This window comes from Emydura macquarii, unplaced genomic scaffold (assembly GCF_026122565.2).
Source record: "Emydura macquarii macquarii isolate MOO-44397 ecotype Brisbane River unplaced genomic scaffold, CSIRO-AGI_Emac_v2 contig_3390, whole genome shotgun sequence".
NCBI classification, from domain to species: Eukaryota; Metazoa; Chordata; order Testudines; family Chelidae; genus Emydura; species Emydura macquarii.
Genome location: NW_027133527.1, coordinates 5,700,855 through 5,718,944, shown reverse-complemented (window position 1 = coordinate 5,718,944; position 18,090 = coordinate 5,700,855). Strand labels below are relative to the sequence as shown.

The 18,090-nt window shown below is 47.1% G+C and overlaps 1 protein-coding gene across 2 annotated transcripts in view; it reads left to right on the top strand.

The window, feature by feature from the left end:
• Positions 1-1,537: 1,537 nt before the first annotated feature.
• Positions 1,538-18,090, top strand: part of PKD1 (polycystin 1, transient receptor potential channel interacting) — a 132,960-nt gene continuing 116,407 nt past the window's right edge. For both annotated transcript variants that reach the window (XM_067534291.1, XM_067534290.1), the window contains exon 1: positions 1,538-1,800. In XM_067534291.1, coding sequence (XP_067390392.1) covers positions 1,538-1,800 — 263 coding nt within the window. The remainder of the gene's footprint in view (positions 1,801-18,090) is intronic.

Genomic DNA, 18,090 nt, shown 5'->3' with positions numbered 1-18,090 from the left:
TTCCTTTGATGCTTTATGCAGGCTTCCTTATATTCTGCCTGACTCTGATAGCTAGGCCTTCATAGAGAGGGTTAGAACCTAAAACCGCACGTTAACATGAAGGCACTAGATGGGGGGAAAAATCTGATATTTTTCCCCCAGGTGCTTTGAATTGAGCTGACTTTGACAGCCTTGAAGAGTTACAAAAATTGATGCTTCAACCTTTTTTCTGGTAAGATGATCTCCAGGGATGTGAAGCTGGCCTGGGTCCCACAGTCCATTCAACAGCCATCAGATGCTCGGTCCCAGCTGACTCGGGCTGATTTTGAACCAGCAACCCAAAGCTGAGAAGCCTATTTCATTGTTAACCCCCTGAGCCAGCCAACCCCCCACCGTCTCTATCTGCCACGCTAATGAGCAGCAACACAAATCGGGTTCAAACCTCTGGCCTTTTGTCATCAGCATTTCTCAGGCAGCCCTGAGCAAGGGAACACCCTTCCACTTCGCCGCTCTGATGCCGGGCCTGGGACCCGCTGGCAGAGGAAGCCCGAAGTGCCGAATGAGTTGGAGGGCCAGAAGACACACGCTGCGCTAGTGCCCCAGCTGAGGTCAGCGGGAGTTTTGCAGGAGAGGAGTGAGGGCTGTAGGTGGCCTTTAGAACGTGGACATCAGATCCTCCAAGTCAGCGGCCAAGTTCCGGGCCAATTCGGGTGTCTGTCCGCTCACATCCATGGGTACCGGCGGTTGCACGCTCAGGGTAAAAAGGGAAGTTTGGGGGTTTTTTTAGCCGAAGTCCTACCCCAGCCTCTACACCACGAAAAAGGGTGAAGAGTCACAGAGTCCCGGAAAGTCCGCTAGGCCCCTCGCCATGGCCAGTCTCTTTAAGCGCCCAGATGCCCAGGGGATGGGCTGCATGCACCAGTGTGTCCCCCACCCTGCTCGGCTTTATTCCGGCGACGCGGGGAGGTGGCTGAGGGGGTGCGTGGGCCAGGTCTTGCTCCTTACAGCCAGGGCCTGGGCTTCTGGAGCCCCCGGAGGAGAGACGGGATCTGGGGCGGGGGAGGACGCCCCCCGCCCCCCAGGTCAGGGCTACTTGTTTCTCCCTCTCTTTCCCGGGGCAGAGGAGAAGGAAACTTCTCAGCGGGGAGGCGCGGGCGCGGAGCTGCCCGGCCGGCGGCTGGCCTGGCTTCCCCAGCGCGCAGCGCAGCGGCAGGGCGGGGAGAGGCGCTGGCGGCCGGCCCCGGGCGGAGCCGCGGGGCTCCAGCTGTCGGGGAGGAGGGAGGCGGAGGATGCTGGCGCTGCGGGCCGGGCCGGGCGGCGGGAGGAGAAGCAGGAGCAGGAGGAGGAGGAGCCGCCGCGTCCCAGCCCAGCCCAGCCAGGCCAAGCCGCGCCGCGCCGCCGCCGCCCCAGCTCCGGGCAGCAGCAGGAGGGAAGCGCGCAGAGCCCGCGCAGGCAGCATGCAGCGGGCCGGGCGGTGCTGAGGGCTCGGGGCGGGCCGGGCCGGGGCCGGGCCGGGGGGGATCGGCGGGCCGGGGCCATGCCATGCCCGCAGTGAGCGATGCCGTGGGGAAATGGACCCTCCACCGGATCAGAGCAGCGCAAACATGGCGCCCCCTCCTCGGCCAGGCTGCCCCTCGTCTCGGGCTGGTGCCTGCTCTGCTGCTGCTGCTGCTGCTGCCTGCTGGGCGCCGGGCTGGCCCAGAGCTGCTCGCCCTGCAGCGGCGGCCGGGCCGGGGGCTCCTGGTCCTGCCTGGTCAACTGCTCCTCGCGGGGGCTGGAGCAGCACCCGGCCAGCACCGTCCCGCCGGCCGCCACCGCTCTGTAAGTCCGGCCGCCGGCGCTGCGCCCAGGGCGCACGGGGAGGGAGGGAGGGAGGCAGGGGCGCGCCCGGGCACCCAGCCGGGGAGGGTCCCTGGGGCCGGGGTCCAGCCGCCCACCCACGCACCGGGAGCTGCAGGCGAGCCGCCCCCGGCGCTCAGGTGGTGACCGACACCCCCCCAGCCAGCCGCCGCGCTGGTCTCTCTGCTCCCCCCGGCTAGGAGCCCCAGGGAGAGAGAAGAGGCCAGGGGCACCCCTGCCCGCCGGCTGGCGAGCGCAGCTGCAGGGGGCACGGAAAGCCAGGGCCGAGCGCTGGATTGCACCAGGGATACGAGGGTGTTTAAACCTGGGAAGCCGCGTAGCAACACCCCCCCCCCCCCCCCGACCAGCACCTGCTGGGCTGGGATCTGCGCTGGGTCCTGAAATCTCACCTGGGGAGGGTGGCAATGCTCCTGCAGCGGTGCGGGCCGGAAGCAGTCGGAGTTAACTTTCCAGCAGTAGTTGTGGGAGCCACAGAGCTGGCTTTGATTTATGCCGTGACACGGATCAGATGTAGGGCAGCAGAGACAAGGGGGGGAGAGGGGGAGAGATTTCAGTATTAGAACATTTAAATGTGTGCAGAGCTGCACTGATCGACCTATGTGATTTAGCTAAGAGCCATACAGGGGCCTGGTGGAGGAATGGAAAGGAAACCCCTCCAGCATCTAAAAATAAAGCACTCCAATCCTACATGTAACTTCACAGGTTGGCTTCAGTGAGGCAACTCACACCAATTGTTACTTAGATCCTGCAAGTGCTTAACTTTATGCATTGTAAGGGAGGTGCAGAGTTTGCAAAGCGTTGCAAGCTCAGGACGGTAAGCTTCTACCAGGATCCTGAACAGCAGCGCTGTGGTTATGCAAAGCTTTTAAAGGTGTTCCCTGCAGGTATGTTAGAAGAAAATAATAGGCCATTGTTGCCTTTTGCTGGGGGCTGGGACAGAGAGGTGTTGTGCAGTGGGTTTCAGAAAACCCCAGTGGAGGTTAGGAATGGAGGGCCCCATCTATTGATGGAAACCTGTGTCCATGGTTCCAGCACTGGCTGTATCCTGGGCAGGTCCAAAGACAAGTCAAATGTTCCATCAAGACCTCTAGAGAGAAACAGCAGCAAAGCAAGGTGATTAGTATGTTTGTAACTGGCTTTTGGTTTGAAGTTTAAGAGAAAAGAATCAGGCTGATCAGGTGGGAACGGTTCGGTTAGTTAAATAAACCTGTTATTCTGGCCTTTTAAAACAGACTGAAGAGGAGTTGTGGGAATTGTTATTTTTTCTTTTAATGGGTGAGTTCAGCTCAGTAGTTACCCTAAATAGACAAAACTTTAGGGAATAACTTTTCTATTCTTCAGGGAAAAAACCCTCTCAGTTTTTGTTGAAAAGGAAACGGACACCTAAAATTTCCTCATGCAGTAAGAAAGTTTCAGTTTATCCACATCCTATTGATATCGCAACAAGATAAGTGTCAGCTTTAGTGTTAGTGTAGTTTAACAGTAATTTTAAAATCCATGACGTTTTAAAAGTGCCATTGTTTTGCATAAGTCTACTGGCAATCCATGAAGCGTGCAGTATTGGGAAACCTAGGCAAGCTGTCAGTCATTTACCTTTTTCTACTTTAAAAAAAAAAAAATCACAAAAATGCCATTGTGAGCTTTATAACGTGGATCAGGAGAACAGAAGTGGACTAGTTTCAAAGAGAACTACTACATCTTTTCATCTAGAAGTGGAGGTGTGTTAAGTCTTTTCCTACAGCAAAATTGGAGTATTAATTGCTGCGTTTACTGGGAGATTTAAATTGTAGAAATATACTCTGACCCTGGAAAATAAAAACATTTTCCTTGAAGTTGTACATTTTGCTAAGTTTTTAGATTTCTTAAAATGAAGTAGATGGTGAATTTTGCAGAAATTCCTCAACTGGGCAAGATTCCATTTTATTTATTTACGGGTTATTTAAGCTGCACAATAGGCCGAGTTAGACATTTGTGGCTAAGGTTTTGCAAATTTAAATTTTGCTTTGGACAAGACAAGCGGTGTATAAATTGACCTCTTCTCATAAGCATCGATAAAAGTCTTTTGAAGACAGTGATGAGGATTAAAATGACTGTTTAGAGATGTTGGTGGTAAAAGCACCCAGAATGATTAGGATGGGCCCTTATATTATATGTATGAGCTACTGCACATCATCTCCCTTAAATACTCAAAGCATATTATACATTCTACTGGAGCAAGCACATTGAAACCTCTGGGTAATGTTATTAACAGCGGGATTTTTCCTATTTTAAAATATGTGAAATTATTTGTGTACAGTCCTATTGATGCAAATGGTTCACAAGAAGAGTGATCTTCTTTGGCATTCACAAACTTTAGATCCGTCTGAATTTGCAAAGGGATCTTTGCCAGGTTACAGATCTCATGCAGGATACATAGGAAAGGCTCCGTTGCGGACCAAAATATGTGTTTTTAATACTTTGCCTCTTGGTGTAAAGGGTGGTGAAGTTGTGCCCCTCCTTTGGGAATGCACTGCAGAATTTGGATGCAATATATAGAAAGATACAGAAAGATTGTGACCCTATTTGACCTTCTAACAGGGAGAAAAGGTGAACGTGTACACTTTACGGGTATCATATCTGCATGATAAGATCTATAGGAGTTGAGTTACTTCAGGGGTGAATTTGGCCCCACATCTTTATACCCCACAAGATAGGAGGGAAACTATACAACCCAGCCATTATTTGTTGCCTTTCTTGAATATTGACAGATCAGGCAAGTGGTCTTAAAGAATCTGCTGTCAATTCTTACTTAATGACTTATAGTGATGTTTTGTAGTAAGAAAAAAGGTTGTATCGATAATTTTTCAACACAAAATGCAGCTCCATCAACCCGTATGAAAACAGTAAAGTTCAGAAGCTATGAGCCCTGAAAGAATTATATAACCTTTGTGATGAAGTCCTCAATTTAGCAGTTACGCATGTTAACAGTCCCACTGAAGTCAATGAGATTATATGTGTATAACTGTAGAATCGGAGCCTATGATAGGAATGTCCATAATAAAACCTCTTGTGGCCAGCAAAACAGACACAACATTTTCTTATTCAAAATTGCAAACACCAAGGGGACGGTTACCATGAATACAGAAGAAGTGCCACATCCAAAGAATCACCAAGGAAAACAAGTACTGCCAGAAATATAGTCTGCATGCCTAGATGAAAGCAGTCTGCTGTTCCATTTAATAGGAACATCAAATCAATATTAGTCACCCTGTAAGGCAAATAACTTGAAAACATCTAATAGAAAATGTAAAAACAAACATAAGAGGAAAGGCTATTGTGTCCTTAATGTAAAAAAGTACTTTAAATCTAGATGTGTTCAAGTGGCTACTCTATGCAGTGTTATGTGTTCACCCGTTGAGAGAGATTCTAATACCTTAAAATATTCTTCTCCACTTGGTTGTGGATCTATGCACACTTTTTGTTTGGGATATTAGATCTTTTTGGTGAGACGGATAATCCTGATTTAGATTGCAGTTGAGATCAGAGATTTGTTTTCTTTCCCCTGTGAATATTGACTATTTCTGACACCTCTTGAGTATTTTAGTGACTTTTCCTTTTGTAAACCTGGGGATTAGAATCTTATTTTATAAGACACCAGTTCATAGAAATGTCGGGCTGACAGGGACAGTGAAAGGTCATCCAGTCCAGCCCCCTGCACCGAGGGAGGACCGAGAAAATCTGATGAGTGTTTGTCCAACTGGTTCTTAAAATCCTTTAGTGACGGGGATTCTACAACCTCCCTCTGAAGCCTATTCCAGTACTTAGAAAGTTAGACAGTTAGAAAGTTTTTCCTAATATCTAACCTAAATCTCCCTTGCTGCAAATTAAGCCCATTACTTCTTGTCCTGCCGTCCAGGGACATGGGGAACAATCGATCACCGTCCTCAACATATTTGGAGACTGTCATCAGATCTATTTTACCACTATCAGAATTCTGAAGCAAGGTCTCCTTGTTACTCTGACAAACTATGGGTCCAAACCTGCAGACATGCACATTTCAGTAGTCCCATTAGCTTCAGTGAGATTGCATAAGCAAGTGGAGTTATTGACGTGTGTTAAATCTTTGCAGGATTGGAACCTGTATCACTACTCTAACACTAGTTATTATAGGGGGTTATTATAGGGGGATGTGACAGCAGCCCCTATATTTATGCTGTCTAACAAATAATCTAAGCAAGCTCTTTCAGTAACATATTTTGTTAGGGTTTTTTCCCCCTAAATCAGTAATTTGCAAGACTTGGTAAATTTCAGTCAGTCAGTCTCCCAGTTATTAATAGAATTAATATGTTTATATGCTGAAATAGAAATAAAAACTCCCTATCCAAGATATCCTTGACAGATAATGAAAAATGAAATCCAATTAGGACAAAACAGCAGTAACAAAACACTCTTTCTGTACAGCAGCCAGTCCACAAAACTAAAACATCCCTACTTTAGCTCCTGAAAAACTTGAATCTCACTCAAATAAGCGTCCTTATCTCCCCCTAAACTTGAGGTTCTGGTTTTCTTTTTTTTCCAAAGAAAGACTTTTTTAATTTAAAAAAGGAATGCGCACAAGTTGAGGTGCAGAGATTGTAATTAATTACAAACAAAATGAACTCAGTCTACTGAAGGGACAGAAATGCACAAGGTACATAAGGAAAATATAATCACAGTTAATCTGTTGAACAAGGTTGGGGATTATGTAGCGTGCTATTGATCCCACTGAGCAAGAGATTATTATTGAGGTATCACTGTAATGTCTATTTTGTTTAAGGCAATATCCTACAGTGTTTGCTATTCTCCTTCCAGATGTTTCTGGCAAATTACCCCCATATCTTAAGTGTTTGTTGGCTTTTTATTCTGAAGTCTTAACTTTGGCTTTTTGTCTGCTGCTGGCATAGAGCATTTTAGTAACAACAACCTACTGTTTGGGGAAAAGGCTGAGGGATGACATTATAACTGTTTCTGTGTAGTCGCTAGAGAATTTGCCAAACTGCAATACAGAAACTGGAACAACACAGAAGCCTCTCGCCTCCTAGACTCCAACCCAGCGATTTAAGAGTTTGCATTTAGTAATTCAGTGCAACGAAATCCGAACAAGAGCAGTAATTCAACGAGACAAACTAAGAAACCACAGCAAAACACCTCCGCTGGGCGGAAGGACTACAGCGTTCACTAGAGACCCAGTTCTGCTGCAATTCAGTGATGCAGGATCGGGCCTTAAGTATTTATCAGTGTTTGGGAAGAGGCTTTGGAGGTCCCTGATGGTATTTTGCTCCTATGTATTTAAAGAATTAAGAAATAGAATTTTAACACCATTCACATACATCCATCTGTGGGACTTACCCTGGGTTCACGGTTTTAAAATGATTGTGCGAAGTATTCTCCTGATCAGTGAATCATTCCTTCCTGCGTTCTATTGGGAGAAATAACAGGAGCAAGGAACTTTGCAGGGTGAGTGTGAGGGAGCGCCTTATCTTTGCACAATTCATGTGGCTGGGTCATTTTGAAATCCAGTTGATGTTTAGAAGGGGTTTTGCTTTTGTGTCATTCATTTTGTTTTCCCTTCTTCCTTCTGCAATTTGTTTTCCTTGCGTCACACCCACTTCTTTCATTTTAGAGCTAGCTAACTGGATAGCTTTCTCTACCGGCCTTTGAATGCAGCTCCTTCTTAGTTTTACATTTTGAAGTGACCGCCTGGGCCCAATCCTGAGCCGCTGCTCAGGGAAGTTGACCCAATGGTGGTCTACTCACACGAGTAAGGCAAGTGTGATTTGTTCAGCTGCTTTCATTCCGCCCTCACATCATGGGAATCTTCACTGTTTTTATCCTACATTTTAATCAAGCGATTTTTAAAGTTACCTGTTAATGCTTGTAGTTGAACTGAATTCCTTGTTTTGTCTCATTATGAATTATTTCCCCCACGGTGGTTTCTGTATTACATTTCTGTGTTGCCCCTCTTCCTTGCAACACAAGTCAGTTTCATTTTGTCCCTCCTCTTGTTTGCACCCTATGTCCCAGAATACATTGCAGAGCTCTAATTAGAGTTGGCATGGAAACGGAAGGATAGCCCAGAAGCGAAGATGTGCTTTTAGTGTTACGTAACTCAACACTTGAGCTCCCGTGCCAGCTCGATTAGTTGGCAGCAATAGTGGGATATTATCCTTATTTAACACCGCTTCTCCCCACACACATTCCCATCACCTATCTATGGACTTGCTCCTGTCACCTTCAAAGACCTAAGGGCCAGATTGACCTAATTTCTGCAGTTCTATTGACTCCCCCCACATCATCTCCTCCCTTTGCCAAGCTTAACGTGTTGTACAGAGCATTTTGCATCCCCCTTTAGTGGCTGGTCCACAAAGAAGATGAAGCTTTTGCATTAGACTCTTATTTTCTTAAATTACATTCACATCCAGGAGAAGGCTGGCTCGGTTTTCATATTAGAGAGCTCTTTTTACTAAGGGCTTGTATACACTTGAAACACCACAGCAGCACAGCAGCAGCTGCACCACTGTAGCGCTTCCGTGTAGACAGCACCTGCACCAAGGGGAGAGGTTTTCCCATCGGTGTAGGTAATCCATCTCCCCAAGAGGCGGTAGATGGAAGTATTCTTTCATCAACCTAGCACACATGGAGACTCAGGCCTGGTCTACACTACAGAGTTTAGGTCGACGCAAGGCAGCTCACGTTGACTTAACTATGTAAGTGTCCACATTAAATTTCACTCCCACTGACGTAACCGCCCGGCCATGCCGACTGAATAATTCCACCACCACAAGAGGTAAGGAGCCAATGTCAATGTAGTTAGGTCAACGCAGTGTCCGTGTAGACACTGCATTGCTTACAGCAACTGTTACTGGCTTTCAGAAGCCCTCCCACAATGCCCCGTGCTGACAGTGCAGCTGGTACCTGCACTCCTGGTGCCACTGCACACCGCTGACACCAGCAGCGTAGTGTGGACACGCAAAAGCGATTTAATTACTGCAGTGGCTGGAAGCCGACGTTACTCAGGTCGACATAATTTTGTCGTGTAGACATACCCTTACGTTGTCTTAATGGGGTCACTCGGGGTGTGACAAATCCTGTGCAAGGGAGCTGGGTTGATCTAATTTTCTAGTGTAGACCAGCCCTAAGAAATTCCAGTTTAGCTTCAGCAAGACGGCATGTGCGGTGTAAATATTTCACACGCATTGCCAACCAAAAACTGAGTGGTAAAGAAAAAGGGGGTGGGAGGGGAGAAAAAAAAGTGACAACTATGAAAATGGATTTAAAGCATAGGAGTGTTTGCAATTTGCAATACAGCCATTGCTAGCATTGTTTGTGGTAAAACTGCAGAAACCAGGACTAGAAACCAGGTTGGGTTGTTTTTTTTTTTTTTGGTATTAATCCATTTTTAAGAGACATGCAGCTGATGGATTTTAAAATGGAAATTATCATGATTTTCTAGACATGTACATTTCCTCCCAACCCCACTATTAACTCTATAATGAATAGGTTAGCAGAAAAGAGACTACCGCCGTTGTGGTCTCATCATCTCTCATAAGCTAAGTAGCACCAGACCTGATCAGTACTTGGGTATCATGAGAGCCCAGGAAAGTTCCATATGTGGTACAAAATGGATTTCAGGTATTCGATAACGCTCTTCTGAACCAGTGCTCACCCTGGTGCTACAATGGGCTGGGTTTGTAGCAGTGCTATTTTGGGGCACATATGAAAAAAAGAGATGTAGACTGCGTGTGGTAATGAAGCGTGCCATGGGAATTTTAGTAAGAGGAGGGATGATAAAATGCTGTGATGCCAATCTGGTTTATGCAAGCTGCTTTTCTGAAATCCCCACTCAGGTTTCAACTGGATACAGTATTCTTCACTTCCTGTCCTGAACTTCAACATAACACCGTGTGGGCTAGTAAAACAGCAGCAACCTCCTCTGGGGTGGGACATGTCAGAAGCTATGGGCTGTGCAGGGAGCCAGGGCCCAGGTGGGTGGAGTCAGATGGGGTGGAGAGACACAGTTTGTAAATAGCTTTCAAGCTGAAAGGCATCATAGGAGTTTGCCTTTTGTTTTTCATATCCCCAAAGCATGGTTTAAACAAAGTTTACCAAAATGGGGAGGGCTGAGACCATCTAGCTACACAATATGGAGTTCAGACAGGAAGATCATGCACAAGTACAGGCTTAGTCCTAAGAAGCCTAAGAAAAGAAAGTCCGTGTGTGTCAGCGTGGGATGGGAGAGACTGGACTGGCTGATTTTGGCAACAACATAAACAGAATCTGCTGAACAGATTTTTACAAGCTAAGATCATTCAGAAAAAAAAACACACCAACCCCAAAAAACTCATGATGAAAGAAGCTTCAAAACCCAGCGCCAGGAACTCATAACTGTCTTACCCATCTCAAATTGCATTCAAGTCACCATTCCTTGGCTGTTTACCTTCCAGTTACTGTTAGGCAACTGGGACAGAAAACCCAAACACTATACATGTGTTCTAGGTTAGAGTGTGCTAGCGTGTGAGTAACATTTTTGTATGGAGGGAACACGCTATAACGGGAACCAAACGCTTTCCTCGGTTCAAATGTGCAGGTTTTGAGTGTCGGCACTAGGTTTATTCAAAAAGCGTTCGTGCAGAGACCTCCCAGGCCACCCTTTGAACAGAGAGCTACAGATTGTGTGTGTGTGTGTGTGTCTAGATTCCCACTTATTCAGGTTTGAGTCTTTGCTGCAGTTTCAGTGGGAAATCAATAAATCTATGCACAGAAAGAAACCAAGATCCAGGGACCTGGATTCTGCCTTCACTTACAGGGGCCTGCTGAAGTCAGACAGAATTTGGCCCAATGATAATTCCCATTTTGTCTGTAATGATGTCCTTGTTAAGGCCCCACAGGCTAAAGCCAGGAATCTTGCAGGTGGGCTCTGTGCAGGTTTCCCATTGCAAACCTCACTAATGAAATTGTGCCTGGACTTGCAACAGCTCCAGCTGTGTCAGTCCTGAACTCTACACAACTCTCTATCAATGCACTGCTATTCTTTGAGTCCCTGTACTGGACCAACATGGCTTCTTCATGATTCATGCTGCTTAGGGTTTCCCCAATTGCTGCTGCCGCAGGGTCTTCGTTGGAAGGGTGGGGGATATGCTGACCACCGAGGAGCTAACAACATCATTTATAGCAAACTCTGTATGCAGTGGACTTGTACATGCTTTCCCAGCAGTTCTGGTGGGGCAGAAAATGCTGCACGCCGGCCATGAGTGCCTTTAGCCTTTATCTATAAACCAGCAGTCAGTATTTTCCTGAAACATCTATCCAGTTAGCAGGGGTTGATCCTACTAGGAATGGGTTAAGTGGGTTCTGCTGAGGTAAATGGCTCATAGCTCCAAGAGAATGGGAGTGGCTCTCTGAAGAGAGGATCAAGAGTGGGGGCTGAGCAGTTTCAGGGGAGGAACCCTAGAAGCACCCAAGTTTGGGAAGGTTTGAGCTGAATTTTTATACTGTGCAGATAATTTGTGTGTTCAAAAAGCCACACCCCACGAAGGGAGTGAAGTGAATTTCTGACTCTACAGTGTGTGAAGTTTGTTTTAGATCAGGGTGGCAAAAGCATCTGTTTACAAGCCCCTTCCGCAGTATGCTTGGATGTAACAGTACAAGTCTCACTTGGGCTGCAAGATGATGGGTACAATCGTCTAGTCCAATCCCCTCCACTGAGACAGGACTAGGTATTATCCAGATCATCCCTGGCTGGTGTTTGTCCGATATGTTCTTAAAAACCTTCAGTGACAGATTCCACAACCTCCGTAGGTAATTTGTTCTAGGGCTTACAGGTAGGAAGCTTTTCTCTGATGTCTAACCTAAATCTCTCTCGCTGCAATTTAAGCCTGTTACTTCTTGTCCTATCCTCAAAGGATAAGAACAATATCGCCTCCTCATAACAAGTTTTTATGTACTTGAAGACTTATCAAGTCCCCCCTCAGTCTTTTCTTCTCCAGCCTAAACAAACCACATTTTTTCAATCTTTCCTCATAGGTCAAGCTTTCTAGACCCTTAATCCTTTTTGTTGCTCTTCTCTGGACTTTCTCCCATTTGTCCACATCTTTCCTGACGTGTGGAGCCAGAATTGGACACAATACTCCAGTTGAGGCTTTATCAGTACTGAGTAGAATGGAAGAATTACATTGCGTGTCTTGCTTACAACACTCCTACTAATATCTCCCAGAATGATGTACACTTTTTCTCCCCCCAACTGTATTACGTTGTTGACCCATATTTAGTCTGTGATCCATTACAACCCTCAGATCCTTTTCTGCAGTGTTCTGTTCTAGGCAGTCATTGTGTATCTGTGCAATTGATTGTTCCCTCCTAAGCGTAGTACTTCACATTTGTCTTTAGTGAATTTCATCCTATTTTATTCAGATCATTTATCCAGTTTTTCAAGATCATTCTTAATTTTAAACCGGTCCTCCAAAGCACTTGCAACCCCTCCCAGCTTGGTATCATCCACAAACTTTATAAATGTACTCTCTATGGCATTATCCAAATCATTTATGAAGATATTGATTAGAACCAGACCCAGGACAGATTACTACAGGATCCCACTCAATATGCCCTTCCAGCAGGATTGTGAGCCATTGGTACTTACTCTGAGTATGGTTTTCCAACCAGTTGTGCACTCACCTTATAGTAGGCTCATCTAGGCTAAATTTCCCTACTTTGTTTATGAGCCGGTCATGCGAGACGGTATCAAAAGCCTTACTAAAGTCAAGATACATGAAATCTGCTGCTTCCCCCCCGCCATCCACAAGCTTGTTACCCTGTCAAAGGAGGATAGTAGGTTGGCCTTGGCAAATCCATGTTGGCTGTTACTTATTACTATTTATGCGCTTACAAACGTTGTTTGATTATTTGCTATTATCTTTCCGGGTACTGAAGTTAAGCTGACTGGTCTAGAATTCCCTGGGTTGTACTTATTCCCCTTTTGGTAGATGGGCAAATATAGTACCTGTTTCCAGTCCTCGGGTATCTCTCCCATCCTCCACGAGTTCTCCGAGATAATTGCTAAGGCAGTTCCTTAATTAAATGTCCATTAGCTGTCTAGATATTTGTAGAACGCTCTGCTGTGCATACAAGATCACTGGGTCCATGGAGACACAGCAGGAATTACTGGAGTGACGTGAACACAGCAGCTAAAGCCAGCAATTGTTCCTTTTATTTATTTATATCTGGCAGGCTCATGGTGCTTGGAAGAATGTTTAAGTGGCTGTTCTTTGCTTCTTCTTGTCTTATAGCTGGGCCGCTTGTGTTCAAGGGTGACGTGCTGTTTAGCTTTCCTGGAATGGCTTAAATAAAACAGATGTTCCCATTCCTGTCTCTGCTGCTAACACTCACCTATGCATTTCCAGCACCAGGAGATGAATGCCGGCACGTGGGCAGAGACGTGTGTGGCGGGAAGATGTTGTGCAGCCCCTCTGGCCCCGCCCTCCCCACAACGTGGGTTGTTATTTTCAGAGTTCCCGCACTTCTATCTTGGAAAGTAGCCAAAGTGGGGCGGCTGACTCTCGGTCAGCTTTGACCATTGCCACTTGTGCAGGAGACACAAAGGCCATGTCATTCCGCCCCCTCCTCCCGTCTCTGGCGGCGGGGACGCGCTCTGACTGGTCCTCCGGCACACATGGCCCATAGGGGAACCTTCACGGCTTTTGTCTCATGAGCTGCTTCTTGCTGTCGCCTAATGGGTTTCACGTGCAGCGAGAGGCTGCCTGTCCGTTTTCTAGCAGACTCAACCACGTGCTCCCTAGCTAGGTGCCGGGAGGGTCTATGGGATGATGATAATCGTCACAGGCCTTATCCTTCACGTTCTGAGCGCAAGGCTCCCATGGGGGGAGGGTCTAGCTCCGAGGCCTTGCAGAGGGGACCCCTGCCTATGGGAAGCGTTTCCCCTTCCACTCTAAGGGACTAATACAACAATCAGGAACAACCATAGCATCAAATACAGACTATATGGTTCCAGGCAGCTGGGGAACAAGCCAGATCCACTCCCAGGGGCTGATTTTAAGACCTGGAATCGCCCAGCCCCTCCACCCCCAATCCTTAGAGGTCTCAAGTTCCTCCCTCTCATCAATAATCCTCTCCCTCGCCTTTCCTTTCTCCTGAACTGTATAGGGCTGTGTCAGTCTACAAGCATAGATCCCTGCCCCTAATAGCTTATAAAGCATTATGTATAGGGCAAAGTCACCCCTGACCTATGCTCCACTTACGTCCTCAAGATAGGACTCCACTGGTGCCTAGCTCTCCAACGGGCCCTCTGTCCAGGGGGGAATTTCATTCCTGCATTGCTACATCAAGTAACAACTAGGGTTAGAAAGCTTTGTAAGAGGAGTAACTTTCTAAAAGGAGGGATTGGAGTGAAGAAAGGGTTCTCACGTGGGGCGTGTGAATTCATAGATTCTAGGGCCAGAAGGGATCATTACGATCCTCTCATCTGACCTCCTGTGTAACCCAGGCCAGAGAACTGTCCCAGAATAATTCCTCGAGCAGATCTTTTAGAAAAAACATCCAACCCAGATTTTAAAATTGCCAGGGATAGAGAATCCACCACGACCCTTGGTAAATTGTTCCAATGGTTAATGACTCTCACCGTTAAAAATGTACCCTTCATTTCTAATCTCAGTTTGTCTAGATTCAACTTCCAGCCTGTCTCTGCTAGACTGAAGAGCCTGTTATTAAATATTTGTTCCCCCCAGTACTTACAGACTGTTGTCAAGTCACCTTTAACCCTCTTTTTTTTAAGCGAAATGGAGAGCGCTCCTAGCATGTATCACTATAAGGCAGGTTTGCTAATCTTTCTCATGGCTCTTCTCTGAACCCAATGAAGTGTATTGAATATTTGGACTACGGCAGTACACCCTGGGGCCTTAATAAGGGGTGAGGGCCCTTAAACACAGCAGAGGGATCGTCCCTGTCCTGAAGCACTTACGTGTTTGCAGGGTTACTTGCACGGTAAGCATGGCACTGTAAGCCTGCCTTGCTGTTGAGACGCTGTCATGCCTGTTTCACAAACAATCCTTTAAAACCACACCGTGACCCTCTTCCAGTTATTTCTGTCTTGCAAATCTATCTGTGCACCCAGATGTTTTCAGCCCATCGCACGTTTCTAATTTTTATTTATTTATTTTTTTTAATTATTCCCCCCTCCCCCCAAATTCCTTTTAATGGGTTCCTGGAACAAGAGGTTTAAAATTGGGAAATGCTTGTCTGAAATCTGATGCAGTGATTCCCTAGGAGAACACTTTCCATTTGGAAAGGTCTTGGCGCCTTTCCAGCCCTCTGTTAAAGTTGTTCTAAGTGGTGGCTCGTTATTGCTACCTTCGTGGGTCTTGTTTTATTTTTTTTTTTAAAAAAGGGCTGTTACATAAGCAACAAGTTGGTGAATCCGTTAGTGGGGCTTGCTGCTCAGCTATTCCCCTACATGAGATGACCGTGGGCTGACGCACGGAGACCAACAGAGTCACACTTGCCAGAGATTCATAAGTAATTCATTAAATCTGTGCAGATCAAAGGTTTCTATCAGCGTGTGGGAACGTTATTTTACTCCTACGGAAGGAAAACAAAATCAGTGGCCTTTATGGACCAAATTCTGTACTGACTGGCAACTCTGAATGCACTGATCAGTGCAGAATTTGCTTCGTACCTCTTTAAAAAATCGAGTGCTGACAAAGTAAAGGTAGCAGAACTATAAGCTGCCAGGCAGGTAGTACTATTTCATTTTAAGAACATGGGCGGTTGTTTTTAACACTCCTATAGTTTATATAGCGGAGTAAAAAGTGGACGGGGTTTATACAAATGGTAATTAATGGCCTTACATCTACAAAGTTAACTTACTATCGCCGCTCCCACTACTGAAACCCAGCCACCGCTGTGGTGCAACGTGGCGACTGTTTTACACTCCATATGGAGCAAGCCAAGGAAGTTCTCCAAATGGAGCGGGAGAGTTTTGTTAGGTAGGCCGAACACAATTCCCACACTGGATTTGGCCAAGAGCTGACAGCTCTATTCTTACAAAGGGTGTTAAGAGACCTTCATGAGTGGCCATTCCAAAAGTGGCACCTCCAAGAGCTCCATACCCCATCACTCGACCCTAGAATTGATTCAGGGCTGAAGCTGGAGGCAAGGTCACCCCCTCCAGAGTTACCACGCATTAATGTGATGTTAATACCACCTTCCCAGTATTTGCTTGTAAAGATAGCCATGTTGGTATTCTCCATAGGATGTGTTCCTGCTCACTTGGTCAGATTGCACCTAGTAACGCCATCAATTTCAACAGTCACTCTGGATTTACCCTGCACTGAGAACAGAATTTGGCCCACAGCCTGCACTCTAAAGGGTTCGTTCCAATTTGCCATCAGTTCTCAAGGAGACGCTAAAGCCGACTGCTGCATTTTATCTTCCCACGGATTATTTTTGACACCTCAAAGCTTGCAGCCTTGTCACGTGACGTTAGAAAAAAACTGGGAGCGGAAACGGTTTGACAATTTCTATTCCCCACCCTCCCTCCCAGGACAGAACTTTCCCCAAACTAGAAGCCTACAAGTAACAGCTTGAGACAGACCTTTCACGCTTCGAGTTAGGTTAAGAGCAGCCAGGCACGGATGCCAGCATTCTCCTCCGGCCAGCCAGCAATATGGAGTTCCTTTTCTCAAGGGACTCCGATCTCTTCCATGTACCCCTAGAGCCCAGCTCCTGTTCACTCACACATAGACAATGATGCAAAAGCAGAGCCTGCAGTATTTTTAAAACTCAGTTGCTGCAAGTCTCTGTCAGCCAGAGGGGGATTGCCTCCTGGGGATGGAGAACATTGCTTTCTCTTGCACCAGGCCTCCCCAAGCAAAGCTGTGCAGGGGAACTGTTGTAAACCCAGGCCCGGAAGCAGGGAGACGGAGCTGAAGATCTCAGTGTCAGTTGTAGACAGGGGTGATTGGAAGACAGGTGAGGAGCGTGGGAGTCTTGGCTTGTAGAGCAGCAGGACACCAGGGGTTCGTGTTTCACGATGGGTAATTCCCCACTGACGTCAGTGGGATGTGGGGAGTTTAGGGTTGCCCACCTCCCAGGAGTATTTAGGGGAAGGGTCTTCAGTTTATTCCTCTGTAATGGGATCTTACCTCAGTCATCAGATACATCTGCTGCCTCAGTTTCCCCTCTGCTGCGCCATCTTCCTCTTGGGGTAGGCTAATTTGTGCCTCAGTTTACCTTCTCGCTGGCTGATTCAAGGGCAGTTTAAGTGCTTTGGCACAGGGTCAAAGCAAAAAGACTCCTTTCGGTCACATACCAAACACTTTCTTAGCCCTCCCTTGCCTGTCACCTGCACTCCAGCTGGTGTTAGCCCTCTCTTAAAACCCCCAGTGATGGGCTCCAAAGCTGGGAGCTCGCACTCAGTTGCCTTCCAAAAACCTCTGTGCTTTGCCAACAATGGCTTCCTTCACCCTTCCCCAGGTTCTTTCTAGAGCCTGCCGCTCCCTAGCCCTCTGTCCCAGCCCCTGCTTGGGCTGCTTCCTCAGCTAACATGGTCGAGAGCCCTCACAACACACACCTTAAAACACACCACAGAACACCTCCCACCAGGTAGCTAGCTCACTCTGTTGGTAGCAAAGTCAGGCTTCTCCTTATATTCCCTGGCACGCCTTCCCAGAATGCCTTTCTGCCCCAGCCTCCAGTCACATGGTTCCTAGAGAACATTTCCCACCAGTCCTTTTGGACTACATCCCCCAGAGTGCCTTGGTGTGGTGCCAGACCACCATGCCAGACCAATCATCTCCCTTAAAGGGGCCAGCCCCCCATTACGGTCCCCAAAGTTGGAGACGTTTCAAAAACATGTCACCCCCTGAGGCAGCCCAGTGAATTTTGTGCCAGCTCTCTGTGTCACGCTGGTAAACAGCGAGGTGAATAAAGCGGGAGTAAGGCAACAACGCGAAGTAACGCACTGTCGGCCCTGTCACATCACAAATACCATATCTGTGAGGCGCTGAGGGCCCAGTTTTACAAGCATTTATCCATTTACTTGCTTGAATAGCTCCACTGAGCTTAATGGAGCTATTGTGGGAGTCAAGTGAAAGAGGGGGGCAGTGTGGTCTGGTGGATTGGAAACCCGCCCCCCCCACGCTTCAGGAGACCTGAGTTCTGGTCCTAGCCGTGCTAGTGACCTGGTGAAAGTCTCTGAGGAGCCCTTTGAGGCAGCCTATGCCT